The sequence below is a fragment of the Carassius auratus genome, unplaced genomic scaffold, assembly GCF_003368295.1.
Source record: "Carassius auratus strain Wakin unplaced genomic scaffold, ASM336829v1 scaf_tig00215422, whole genome shotgun sequence".
In the NCBI taxonomy this organism is placed as follows: Eukaryota; Metazoa; Chordata; class Actinopteri; order Cypriniformes; family Cyprinidae; genus Carassius; species Carassius auratus.
Genome location: NW_020528083.1, coordinates 35,993 through 51,393, shown reverse-complemented (window position 1 = coordinate 51,393; position 15,401 = coordinate 35,993). Strand labels below are relative to the sequence as shown.

The 15,401-nt window shown below is 33.0% G+C and overlaps 1 protein-coding gene across 1 annotated transcript; it reads right to left on the bottom strand.

Moving 5' to 3' along the window:
* Positions 1–28: 28 nt before the first annotated feature.
* On the bottom strand, positions 29–15,185 carry LOC113094798 (protein kinase C and casein kinase substrate in neurons protein 1-like). The gene is made up of 10 exons (XM_026260452.1): positions 14,965–15,185; positions 7,003–7,116; positions 5,570–5,726; positions 5,185–5,420; positions 4,511–4,666; positions 3,127–3,302; positions 2,210–2,330; positions 1,995–2,125; positions 1,746–1,924; positions 29–860 (listed from the first exon to the last, which is right to left on the bottom strand). The coding sequence occupies exons 2-10, from the start codon at positions 7,060–7,062 to the stop codon at positions 751–753; spliced, it is 1,326 nt and encodes a 441-aa protein (XP_026116237.1). The 5' UTR covers positions 7,063–7,116; positions 14,965–15,185; the 3' UTR covers positions 29–750.
* Between the last annotated feature and the right edge of the window lie 216 nt (positions 15,186–15,401).

Here is a 15,401-nt window from a genome sequence, read left to right as displayed (position 1 = left end):
ACACACACACACACACACACACACATAAGGAAAAGTAAATTTAATGTTTTTTGAGGCATCATTTGCACTTGGAAAAAAATATTAATTAAAGCAAAACCCCATTTACACGTTTCTTGTCTTATTGTGCACAATTCATCAAGAAAAATACATTTAAAAATAAAAATGCTCTGCTTCTGGAATGAATCTCCTTGCTCAATGATGTCATCAAGCCCTTTAATATTTAAGCCCCTAATATCAACCACATGGATCCTTTCCCATTATGTAATTCCTACTTTTCACGATCAAAAGAGCATAAAATCAAGTCCTGCCCTACATTTTTTTCTCATTGAAGATACATCAGATTATGTAAGTAAAATGGACTGAAAATGGATGTTTCATGTTGATACATGAAAAAGGGCCACTAAGTTTAACACAAAACCTCCACTTCAAAATAAAAGTCTAGTATACACATTGCATAGCTGATTCTCGCTATGCTAGGCTTCATGGACGTCATTACATTAAGACCATACGTGAACACATGTCAGCAGCACAATAATTCATACTGAACATGGTTGCATAGATGCACAGAATCATCCCCTGCTCTTGCTGGGGTACGATATGTGTTTTGGATATTGTAGGGTTTTTTGTTACGGTATTAAGGAAATGCTGCGTAAAGCTTCTCAGCAAGTCAATCGGGCAAGGACATTGTTTCTCCAAAATCTGGCATTTGAGCAGTGTGGGGTAAAGTTTTTAAGGCCTTCTTCACTGCATCTAAATGGACTCGACGTAGTTAGCCGGGAACAAGCCACGCCGACCGCTCTCCAACCGGCCTTTGCACCAACCCTGCTCGTCCTCATCCTCCAGTTGGATCAGCACGTCTCCTGCCAAAGCATACAGATCTGCAGTTAATATGAGCTGATAAAATGCTACGTTTTTTCATGCATTCATGTTTTTATGAGAATAAAACACTCATTCTTATAACACTTCTGCTAAAAGTTTACTTCATCAGCAGTCCACTAGCATAAATAAGTGTTTTATTCTTATTAAAAAAAGCATATAGATCACCTCAAAAGGCATGAAAAACAGAATCTAATTATGTTTATGAATGCTTTATATTCATAAAAAAAAGAGTAGAGACTTAGACCTATATTTTAAGGATCAATCTGTTTGAAAGGTTTCTTCTCACATAATAAAATATAATATTTCATTTAGTGTTCATTTATTTATTTGTTTTGGCAAGTGTACTTTATAATATAAATCTGATTTGAACTCTTATATACATTAAAAACACGACTCACTATTTGAATATAAAAAAAATGTTTTGAGAGCATTTTAAATAATATTTTACAGAAAGAAAACAGATACAGTTTAACATTCCCAGAACCAAAACCAAAACATTTTTAACGTTACAAAAGGTTTCTATTTAAAATGAATGCTGTTCTTTTGAACTTTCTATTAATTAAAGCTGGTTTTCACAAAAATATGAAGCAGCACAACTAATTTCAACATTGATGATGATAATAAGAGCAGCAAATAATCATATTAGAATGATTTCTGAAGATCATGTGACACTGAAGACTGGAGGAATGATGCTGAAAATTCAGCTGCGCATCACAGGACTAAATTACATATTATATTATATTCATATAGAAAGCTGTTATTTAAAGCTGTAATAATATTTCACCATATTATTTAAAAACATCTTACTAGTCCCAAACTTCAGGAGGGCAGTATGGATCTCCCAGGTTTTGATTGGTGATTCTCACCTGTTTTAAATGTGAGCTCATCTTGTTCTTGGCCCTCGTAGTCATACAGCGCTCTCACTCGCACTCCTTTACTCTCCTCTTTGAACGGATTTTCACCGCCGTTTGTTTCGCTGGCAGGCGGCTGCTCGTCATCGGACCATTCGGCAGAACTCTGATGGTTCTTCTCATAACTGCTCACACTGAGGAGAACAACCAGATGAGAGAAGCTCAAGATAGTTCCTTCATAACAAAGCATAAAAGCATCAGTACCTGCCCCGGTTTGCAGTCTGCGCTGTGCCCTGATCTACACCATGTGTGATTTGAGTCAGCGTGACTCCATCATAGCTCCTCTTCATCTTCTCTTTCTTATTAATGGAGTGGCTCAGCTCTGGGTTGAACTCCTGATACATAGATAAGAGAGATATTCTCTAACAAGCACCAGATATGTGTTGCACATCTTCACAGATCCCACATGCAAACTTTACCTCAAACTGCGGCCAGTTCATGTGCATGCCTGGTCCGTGGACGCTGCTGAACCACTTGAGGTCTTCTTGAGCACTGGCTGAGGCGATGCTTCGCTCTAGTTCCCTGTAGACTGCAGCATAGCTGTACAGATTCAATTACAGAGATTGGTAAATGCAATTGTATTGTATATTCATGTATTTCCTGTTCAAAAAGGAAATTGGAACTTGACATTTTAGGGTTCGTCTTAAATGACAAGTTTATAATTTGTGGATATTTTATATGTACCAGCATATAAATCTTGAGAAAGACTGTAACTGATCAATTATGTAGTTTGGGGTTGGTGTGATTTTTTTCTGTTTTTGAAAAACTCTCTTCTGCTCATCAAGGCTGCATTTAATTTATCAAAAAATACCGTAAAAACAGTCATATCGTTAAATATTATTAAAATTTAATAGAACAGTTTTAAATTTGAATATACTGTAAAATGCAATTTATTCCTGTGATGTAAAGCTGAATTTTCAGCATCATTCAGTGTCACATGATCTTCAGAAATCATTCGAATATGATGATTTGCTGCTCAAGAAACATTTCTTAGTTCACATTTTTGCTTCATATATTTATAGAAACCATGCCACATCTGTTTCAGGATTGTTTAACAAATAAAATGTTCATTAAAATATATAAATATTTTGTTGCATTACAATTGTATTTACTGTCACTATTCAATTGAATGCATTCTTGATGACTAAAAATATAATAAACTTACTGTCCCCAAACTTTTGAATCTGCTTACATCTTAATTTGTCAACAGAACACTAGTATATAGATGACCATAAAAGTCATGGAAAGCCAAAAACTAAATATGCTTATGAATGCATTATTTTCATAAAAAAAGACCACCAGGTTAATGAGAACAGGATTATGATTTCAAGCTGACCTTTGGCTCTCGGTGAGGTTGAGATGGCGTTTGATGTCCAGAAACACCTCTCGGAGGAAGTTCAGCCTCTTCTCCTCAAACTGCTGCCACTGCTCAAACACCACCTCCATGTTCTCCATGTACTGCGGCGTACACATGCTGAGTTCATCAAGACTCTTCTCGTATTTCTCTTTAGCCTGAAACACAAAACAAATGGCATCTTTAATCCTTGGAATTTTTTGCATACAATGTGAGATGCCTCATTCATGCAAATGAGCCAATCATAACAGAGAGTATTTGCATAAAGAATTATTTCCATCCTCTCTGGCTCTTGAACTGGGTCAGAAATGAAGTTTTCGAACTTTATGCAAATACTCTCTGTTATGATTGTCTAATCTCTTCACATTCCATATATATATATCTATTACAACTTTAAAAAAGCGTCACTCTATATATATGTATATATAAATATGTGTGTGTGTGTGTGTGTGTGTGTGTGTGTGTGTACAGGTACTGGTCAGAATATCATCAAAAAGTTTATTTCACTAATTCCATTCAAAAAGTGAAACTTGTATATTATATTCATTAATTACACACAGACTGATATATTTATATGTTTATTTCTTTTAATTTTGATGATTATAACTGACAACTAAGGAAAATTCCAAATTCAGTATCTCAGAAAATTTGAATATTGTGAAAAGGTTCAATTTTGAAGACAGCTGGTGCCACACTCTAATCAGATTAACTCAAAACACCTGCAAAGGCCTTTAAAGGCTAATAAACTGGATGTACACTGCGTTAGAGGGAAATTCATTGAACATCCCTGTGTTGTTTCCCATTAAGTGGTCCAAAGGTAGAGTAGAAAAGTGAAAGGAAGCTCTGGGGAGTATGGTATAATGAATAGCGGATGGAATTGCTTGAGGATATTTGCATTCACTGCCATATGTTGCTTCTATTTTGTTGATCTTTAAAAGCTTGAACTTTACAACATGAACTTTACATAAAATACATTATCAAAATCTTTAAAAGCTTGAACTCTACAACATGAACTTTACATAAAATACATTATCAAAATCTTTAAAAGCTTGAACTCTACAACATGAACTTTACATAAAATACATTATCAAAATCTTTAAAAGCTTGAACTCTACAACATGAACTTTACATAAAATACATTATCAAAAATGAAACTGGTTCAGAAATATGCTGCGTTCCAGGTCAACTTTTTATGGATAATGCTAAAATACAAAATTAGATATTGAATATAATCTATGCCATGCATACAATTTAAAAGAATGATCCAGTTGTTCCAATGTATGAGCATGACCACAAACAAAAATTTGGTTTGTTTATGCTATGATATTGTTATTAAAATGCATGTTGTGCATAATTCTTGCCTGACCTTCTGAACGTCATTTTTGCACTTGTCCAGTTTCTCCTGGAGTTTCTTTTGCTGATCTGATGTGACTGACGCCTCTCCTTTGCTATTGGCCTCCCTCATAGACGCAAGTTTTTCTTCTTTGCAGGCCATATGGTATGTTTTCTTCGCTGTTTCCAACTGCAGATTGAAGATAAGTTGATCTTGATAAGCATTAGCACTTTAGGCCACAGTTTTTGAGTGGGGAAATTACCTTTAAAAGTCTGTAAATTATAAATGTGTACCCTAATGTTCAAATTATTATTATTTTTTTTAGATAAGTCTCTTTTGCTCACCAAAGCTGCATTTGTCTGATCAAAAATACAGTAAAAAAACAGTAATATTGTGAAATATTATTATAATTTCAATAATATTTTATTTGAATATATTGTAAAATGTAATATATTTCTGTGATCAAAGCTGAATTTTCAGCATCATTCCTAAAGTCTTCAGAGTCACGTGATGCTTCAGAAAACAGTTGTGCTGCCTCATATTTTTTGGAAACCATGATACATTTTATTTCAGGATATTTTGATGACTAGAAAGTTCAAAAGAACAGCATTTATTTAAAATAGAAAAATGACTTGGTGCACCTTTACAAGAACATAAAATATAGTGATAATTTATTGGAAATGTGTCACAAGGCTCTGTATCTTCACCTCTTTCATCTTTTTGGCCCAAGGTTTCTGGGCTTTCCGGAAACCCTCCTCCGCTTCTTTGGTTTCTTTGAAGCCACCCATCATTTGTTTGTGGTAGACCTCTTTCTGCCAGTTCTTCACCTTCTCCAAGTCCTCGTTCATTAGGTTATTTTTCACCTCCTGGTGTAACTCGCTCACTTTTTCTGCTTCTGTCATCAGAGCGACCCAGGCTCTCTCCAAAGTCCCGTACTGCGGCCCTGTGAGCAATAAACAACACATTAAAACTGAGGGCAAAAGAGAAGCTTATTTATTGAGTTTAAAACGCAACAAAACATTTTACTTTCAAGATTGTCACTTTAAATCTATTGAAGGATTCTCCATGAGCACATCATCAATCATGCAGTACCTCTCTCCACCAGCTGCCTCCACCTCTTGGACCAGTCGGTGAGCTGCTGCGCATAGGCCTTCTCGATCTTGGCACGCTCCTGGATGCAACTCATCATATCATTGCAGAGTCGATGGCCATCCTCGATTCGCTTTACTGTACGCTTGTAGTTCCCAACCTGAGAAACATGGATACATTCTGAAGAAGGTCAAGTCATAGATAAGACAGTACTAAAGCATTAGAGCTAAATTAATTCAACAGAATAATAAATGTTGTTAGAAAACATTCCACTTTTTCAGTGTCCTTGGCTCTGACATTATTTCTCTTATTCATTTTCTCCACAGGGATTTAAAAACAAACAAACAAAACACAAATTGAATCTAATCCAAAACCATATTAAAATAATTAATTAATAAAACAACCAATTTTACAAATCGTCCCCTTGGAATTATAAGGTTCTATCTGCGTTCTGAGTAGTTGTGAGATATTGAGCTTTACAGTTTTTGTGTTCCATAGACTTCTGTAGATAGAACCTTTTTGTTTTTTCCATAAAAAATCCCAAAATGTACACAACTTAAAATAAAACATCACATAATGTAAATAAATTGTCACAGAATAAGAATATGTGAATAACTCAATTTTGACAAAAATGTCAGATAGAACCTTATAATTCCAAGGCGACAAAATGTTACAAATTTTGTATATTTTTTTAATTTTACAAATTTAGAATATGTGTTTTCATGTATGAATATTTGTGCGTGTGTTTATATAATTCTTTTCTATATTGTTTTGTAATTAATATAATTATTTTAAAAGAAATTCTTATCTCAATAGTTTTAGATTTTACTGTTGTTTTATATTTAATAATAATAATAAAAAAAAAAAAAAAAAAAATATATATATATATATATATATATATATATATATATATATATATATATATATATATATATATATATATATATATATATATATTACATAGAAAAATAGTATATAAAATTAATTCTCAATATACCAAAAATTATATATAGCATTTTAGGTGTATTTATTTATTTTATACATTTGTATTAATTATTTTAATATCTGTTAATATAATAATTGTATTATCTGTTAAAAATCTATTTCTCTGTGGAGAAAATGTATGGGATCCTACTACAGTCTGCTCTATAAAATATAGCAGATAAATCAACAATGACACAGTTTTACTTCTAATGCTATGTTAATATCATGATGATCAATATAATGTTTGTTTGCCCTTTGGATGAATGACACACTTCTACAGCATTTAAAATCAATTAGTCGATATGAAACATCACATGACAGCAGCATGGCATCTAATCATCCACCAGAGCTAGACAGCTGTGGTTGCTTGCACAATTTAGATATTTAACATACAGTACATGTGTCATTAATAATATAAAAAAAACATAATTTAGTAAGATTTTGAGCCTGACCTCCCAGAAACTGTCCGTGGTCTCGTCGGACATGGAGGACTCATCGTAGGCACCCGACATGCTGTGAGATTCGGCAGAGCAGGACTGAAGCTAACAAATGAAATTCACCGTGTACTGCAGAAAAGAGAAAATGACGAAAGTGATGAGAACATAAGCAGTATGGTGCAAAAACTAACAAAGAAAAACAACAAAGTATTTTACCCACAATACCAACCTAACAGGACCTCTTACATGAAAATGATGCTCCATTTCTAAATTCATTTAAGCCACCAAAATGTCAAGTTGTACTATGCATCTCTGATCATTTACTCACCCTCAGGCCATCCAAGATGTAGATGGACTTGGAGAAATTGAGCATTAGATCACTTGCTCTCCAATGGATCCTCTGCAGTGAATGGGTGCCGTCAGAATGAGAAACCACACAACTGATAAAAATAGCACAATAATCCACAGGTAATCCACACCGCTCCAGTCAATAAATTAATACCTTGTAATATGCATGTTTTTAACTTCAAACTATCACTTTGGACTCAGTTTGGACTCTCATTCTGAACGGCACCCATTCACTGCAGAGGATCCATTGGTGAGCAAGTGATGTAATGCATTTCTCAAAATCTGATGATGAAGATAGAAACTTATTTACATTTTGGATGGCCTTCATGCTTTTCAGACGACCTTTTAAATATTCTGAAAAGCAAGAAAAGTCAATTCATGCTGTCATTTGTTTTGTATTAGGCATACATTTTGCTTTCTGAGCATTTATAAAATTGCAGAGAGGTCCATAAGAACTGCAGAGTGATTACCAACCCAGAAAGCCTTTACAATTTAAAAAATGTAATTTGGTTGCAGGCCTTTTGCTAAATCATTGACAAAATAAAAAAAAAGTGGAGCCCAAAACAGAGCCCTGGGGGACTCTTTTAGCAATCATGTGGAAACTAGATCTGCTGTTCTGGACATGCACGCTCTCAGATGGATCAGTAAGGTTATTTTAAACCAATATAGCTCCTCCATTATCCCAATATTACTGTGAGCAGACAAAAAACGCCAGTTCAGGTGAATCAAAAGAGAGACGCTGTCTGACAAAGCATACAGTTATGGCTTTTAAGTTATGTTGTTTTGTGTTTATCTGTCGGAGTAAACTAAATCAAATGTTATCTTTGCCTGTACTATACATTCAATAACACCCTAATGTGACAAATTAGTAATGCAGAGATCAGTGAGATATATATATGTGTATATTCTTCTGTATATATACAGTACGTCTATATTCTGGTATTCTATTTATTATATTCTAACTTAAAGAAAAGTCACCAAAAGGCCAGACTTTGGACACAAGGTGTCATCTGACCAGACTACACAAATGATTCAGTATGATTCAATCACACTGCCACTTTAATCTGGCCAATTTAATTCTCTTTCAGTGATTGCCAAACTGTCTCGTCAAAGTGTAAACACTGAAGGAAATGAATGAGAACCTATAGAGAAAAGACAAATTCAATGTCACAATATCACACAAATATGACCTGAACGCACAATAACATCTGATGACATCTAATATAACCTTGGAAGAAAATTTATGAATGCCACACAATGGCTTGCTGAAAGCATGCTAGCAAAACTAACAAAAATGACATTGACAAATGACTCAAGTGACTTCTGAGTGTTCGCAATGATAATAAAATTGTAGGCGAGCCATTATGACATCATGCCATTATTCAGATCTGACAAGATGAGTTGTTCTGATTTAAGGGCCTCCAGCTATTAAATAGGACACTCAAAGGGAGGCTGAATAATATTTGGGTAAAATGAAATGTGTGAAAACCATAAAATCATAACCTTATAAAGCCTACTGTATCATATTTGATACGCACATTTCTAAGGACTCTAAATTAACAACATATCATGATTTTGATAGAAATATGTCTACTAAATCCCTTCTGTCATCTGATTGATAGCTTATAATTTTTTAGCATGTAAAATGCTTATAAAAAAAAAATGTGGTTCACTTGTCTTTGTGCTGTGAAATCTTTACTAAATTTTATAAAGTAGACATAAAAATTACTTAAGAATATTGTTAGTAATATTTCAAGATGGACACTTACTGAACTGAAGCAGCTTTGGTTTACTTGATTATCCTTTTTTTTTTTTGACAAATCATGTTCAAATGTGAATATCAAATATGATCATCAGGAATTTGAGAAACGCTTATTTATTCATCTCTCAATCATCATTGTATTGCATTGCATTATATGATTTAAAACTACAGAGCTTTGATCATTAAAACTAAGCATTTAAATATAATCTAAATATGATACATTATTGAGAGATATAGAGTAACAAGTGATATTTATATGCATTTTATGAATCAGAATTTCATCTAACTTTTTGACCATATAAATATCAGTATCTGCATCAAATTGCATGTTTTTGTTTGGGCCTCTGAATAAAACTGAGATCCATAAGTTTGAGCTCCATATTTTCACTACATCATACTGTATGAGCCATGAAAGCTTGATGCATCAAATATAACACTCAAAAAAACAAACACACATATATGCAACTCTAAAAATATATTATGTCGAAAGTTTCAAAAAATTTACATTAAAAAATATATATATTCTGACTTTTATGTCATATATTAGGCTTCACGAGGTTAAAGAAATTAAGTTTTGTGAGTTGCTTGAAAACTATTTGGCAAAATGACCTCAATTTGGGCAGCATGTTCAGTTAATCCATTCAAATTGATGGGGTGGCAGTGGGATGATGTTTTAATCATTACACATGACTATTTGGACCGTTAGACAAAATAACTCTAAAGTGGTTGGCAATCCTAACTATTGATCGACTTTACAGCAACACTCAAAACTCTGCATCGCAAACACATAAAACATACCACATTATTTAAAATAATTAATTTCAACCACTTTCTATTTAGATCACATTAAAAATGTCATCAAATAGGTAAGATACAACCTTATCTTGGCATTTAACACTATCTTTATCTCATTTCAAATTATATGAGACAATATTAATTTATTCAAGCAGTCAAATACAATCTACACACACCAAGAGAACAAAGGTCAATGCATGGATGAATGCACTAAAATACACACAAAAACACAGTTGCATATGAGCATGTTTGTGAAATTTACTCTGATAATCTCAACAAATCACAATTAAATATATACTTTGAATGCAATGCAAGCAGCATAAATGCATCTACCAATTGCATGAATGTAAATAGGAGTAAAAAAACAAAACCCCACGCCAGCCCCAAACAAAACTCTCCTCCAGCTCCACACACATGCACCATCTCCTCCATACTGTTGAGGAACGCTCCAGCCACGACAAAAGTGGAAAAGAAACAAAAGGCTCACCGATCCCCCAAGTTCTGCCGTGGCACAGGCTGCCTTCAGATCCCAAGCACGTGGGACCCTCCACCCCTAAAACCAACCCAACCGCTGCTCCACTAAACACTTTTGTTCAATTTTGCCTCTTTCTTCATGGGTTAAGTGTTAGGCTTTAGAGTAACTGAATATGCAGTCAAACTCAAACTCAAACTCACTATATCTCTGGCAGTTAAAAACACTTCTTGGTTAACAAAGTGGATGATCACAAGTGCAGCACTGTGTGTGTGTGTGAGAGAGAGAGAGAGAGAGAGAGAGAGAGAGAGAGAGAGAGAGAGGGAGAGACTAATCACATTTGACTTTAATTATTCTGTCAGAGTGAGGTTGGGTGGGGATTTTAATTTCGAAAAAAAACAATGTTAAAAGACACAATATTTGGTGCCATTTTCAATAGGTTTTTTAAAAATAGTTTTATAGCATTTTGTATTTTTACAAGTATTATTTTATCAATTTTATCTTTTTTATAATATATTTCTCTTTTTATAATAAAATAATATCAAAATTTAATTAAATAATTTATATTTAATTAATGGAGGGTCTTGAATTGGAATACAGCTTAAAGCCTTCTATTTAAAATTTTTTTAACAAAAACAACACTGAAGACCATATTTAATGATATTATTTTCAATGAATTTCCTTCATGATGATAGCTGTATATCATTTATAAAGCAATGGTATTATTATAAATTATATTATTATAAAACCAGAAATGATGCTCAATAGTTATGTGATACTTAAAACACAATAAGCAACACACATGAAAGTAATAAACAAAGGCCAGGAATGACAGAACAGCTGGAACATTTCCAGACATTTTTCCATGACAGGTGAGTATTAAATACAGCAATGTTAATGATTGATGAATGAGTTTCTGTGTTATAAAAAGACATGGAATACATGACAATGTCCACTGACATGTTGATGACTGAACAACCAACATACATTTCTCATTTCTCATCAGGCCATTAATGCAGCTGAGCTTTAAGAGGTAAAAATAGTCCAACTGGTTCATTTGCATTTGGCAATACTGATAAAAGTAAGCAAAATATGTATTTATTCTATATATATATATAAATATATATATATATACCTTTCAAAGGCATGGAGTCAGTAAGATGTTTGAAAGAAGTCTCTTATGTTCGCTAAGGCATCATTTATTTGATCAAGAATGCAGTACAATCAATAATGTTGTGAAATAACATTACAATTAAAATATTTGAACATGTTGTAATGTAATTTATTTCTGTGATCAAAGCTGTATTTTCAGCATCATTCCTCCAGTCTTCAGTGTCGCATGATCTTCAGAAATCATACTAATATACTGAATTGCTGCTCAAGAAACATTTCTGATCATTAAAAAATAATAAAGCTGCATACTTTTAAGCAGCTTCATATTCTTGTGGACATCATGATTTTTCAGGATTCCTCAATGACCAGAAAGTTCAAAATAACCACATTTATTTGAAGCAGAAATCTTTTGTTTCATTATAAAAGTATTGATCTGGACTTCTGATCCATTTAATGCATCCTTGTTCAATGAGACAGAGCAATTTAATAGGACAGTTCACCCAAAAATGACACCTCTTATATAATTTACTATCCCTTGTGTCATTCAAAACCAGTAGTTTTGGATGACCAATTCCTGTAAATCTTTAGAAAAATCAGAAATCAAATGAACAGTGATGAATGGAGTCTGATATTGTCACGGATGCTCAAAGGAATGCTGCTACGGCTGTGTTCAGATAACTTATCTGAAGCGGCTCGACTACTGTTCAAAGTCTGAAGATATAGTACGGTTACATGTGTAACATGTCGAAAGCCCTCAAAAACGTCAGACTCTATTACAGCTAAAGAGAAACCAAGCTAAGAAAATGAAAATTATATAAAGATAGAGATAAGTTACAGATATGTTTTTTTTCCTTAAATCACTTTAATACATCAGCTCAAGTGGATTATTGCTTTTATAAAATGTGAGAACAACATGTTAAACAATGTTAAATGGCACCAATCCTACATACTTGATCCTGGAGCACAAAAGCAGTCCTACGTCTCTGGGATATATTTGTAGCAATAGCCAAAAATACATTGTATGGGTCAAAATGATAGATTTTTATTGTATTTTTTTTTATTGCATTTTATTTATTTTCAAAATCATTAGGACGTTAAGTAAAGATCATGTTATTTTAAAGATATTTTGTACATTTCCTACCGTAAATATATTAAAACTAAATTTTTGATTAGTAATATGCATTTTTAAGAACTTCATCTGGACAACTTTAAAGGTGATTTTCTCAATATTTAGATTTTTTTGCACCCTCAGATTCCAGATTATCAAATAGTTGTATCTCGGCCAAACATAGTCTTGTCCTAACATGGAAAGATTATTTATTCAGCTTTCACAAGAGGTATAAAACATTTTTTTACCCTTATGACTGAGTAAGACTAATACTAAGTAAATAAAATAAATAAAATAATATAATATATAATTTAATTTAGAAATGTTATTTTATACTATTTTTATAGTATAAGATAATACAAAATAACTTTATTTTTATAATTTCAGTTTTATAACTATTTGTATAAATAGTATTCTGCTGTTTTCTATCCATTTGTTAAAATATTTCAGATGTAACCTTAGAGAAGCAGATGTAACCTAATGTAGTCAGATTGATTCAGTTGTAATAAATAGCAAAAAAAAAAAATATATATATATATAATGCATATATATACAATATATAATGCATATATATACATACAATTTAAAAAAATTAAAAAATATATAATTATAAAAAAAATAATGAATAATAATAAAAAAAGTTGTTAATTTATATATTAGATTCATTCATTGAAACACATAGCCTTGTATGTTCATCTACTGAAACGTTTGCCTTTTCTGAAAATGCAAGAGTGTCAGTATTATGATCAGCTGTTCTTCTGAACACAGGACTGATGATGAATAATTCATTGCTTTCAGTTAACGGATCACAGCGGCAACCGTTTCTAGAGTCCCTGTGTACCCACATACGTCAAAGCTCATATAACTTGAGCCATGAAGGCTGTATTTCTCTCGGTCAGCTGAAATGCTTCATCATGCGTGTGTGATGTGACTCCAGATCTGATGTCACGGCTCATGATGCTGATTTCCTCACACAAAACCACTCCAGGTTCTTGCAAAACCTCCTTAGATGCTATGCGCTCATCTTTTCTGATGAACAACTTTACATTTCTGATGTCCAACACTGTGACATGTAAATACACTGTTATCCATGTAAAACTACTCCAAACATAGTTTTCAGATAATTCTTGAATAGTTATAATACATTATGTCTGCCATCACATCAAATTAGAAATTATTTTATTATTATTACCAGGGTCCAACATATGAGACCCCCAGTCAAAATTCCTCTAGTTTCCATATTTCCAATATTTTAATATAAATGTATAGACGCAGTAAAAATGATAAACATTTCTTTGTAATTATTAGTACAGTGCTAGAAATGTCTGAATTTATATTATTTTTATGAATTAAATTTTTTGAATTTCATTATACTTTTTATAAATGTGCAGATCTGATCAGACTTAACCTAATCCAGTTTCAAAATATCAACATTTTGAATTTTTTTACATATTTTTCCAAGTAAACCGTACACAAATATGCATTTTTCTGCATATAAAGAGTGATTTTCTATCCATTATTTTCCTCCTCAGCAAGTGACCGGCTTCTCTCTGCTGTCTGCTGCTATAAATAAAGCATATTCAAGCAGCACCCTGCACTGAAACCAAACACCTCTCTCCCAAAAGCTCTCCACACAGCCAACAGAAACAGGCCGGATGTTTGCACACACTGAGGCTGTCGCTCACAAGCTTCCCTGCACAAGTCAACACAATCGGCTCCACATCGAGTTGATTAGAGCAGTCATGAGAGGTGACGATACCGAAATAAGAGAAGACGTCATTTCCTGAGCTGAGAGAGAAAACTTCAGCACATCCTCAAACACACTTGTTATCCTGACAGACAAGCTTCACGTTACAGCAACAAGGGCTGGAAATGAAAGCTGACAATCATAAAGCATGCTGTCACATGAATAATGTGACCCTACAGGCATATTTGCATTAATGAATTTCATTCATTCCTAATCTTTCATTATAATGCATTTTTCAGCTTTTGTCATCTTTCCAATAAATCACATTTCACCCTTAAAATTTAAACAAATTTTAAATGGAAACACATAAATTATATATAGATTTGCAGTAGATTATATTCCATTAATAAAGTTAGTCTATTACATAAAAAACAGAATTGGAATGCAATTTTTATTATAATATCATTTAATTAATCAAAATCTAAATATCATGAAAAATTGTTTAAAAATAAATTATGACAATAAATAAATTATAATATACATTATTTTTCACGAATTGGTAATCACATATCAGAGAAAAATATATACTGCCTCTTATATTCACTGGAAATATTCTTGACAGGTTTCGTGACTCGTTCATAATTCACACAAGACAGACTTTCAGTATTTGATTTAGACTTCGAATATCTCACCTGGTAAATCCAGCCGAAAAGAATAAGATGTTCCAGGACCTGCGAGTGACACTAGATACTCCTGACATCAGACCAGTGGGTGCGTCGTAACTTCACACTTGCACTCTCTATTACAGATACACACACACACAATACTGTACGTATGTATATATAAATATCCATATAGAGACATTTGCTCTGACGCACAATCATGCATTAAAGTGAACTTTGACAACCGCACCCAGCAAGACGCCAGACGATCAATGATTAGCCAGAGGAATGACGGGTCAACATTACCACACACGGAGTCTTAAAAGGACAGACACGACCTAAAATAAAACAAGAGCAATAATAATGCTTTTTATAAAACTCGTATTTCAAGTCAAGTCTTCATCGATGGAACGTTATTTTATAACATGATGCACACACCTGTATGTGCATTTCCCTTTTTTAGTACA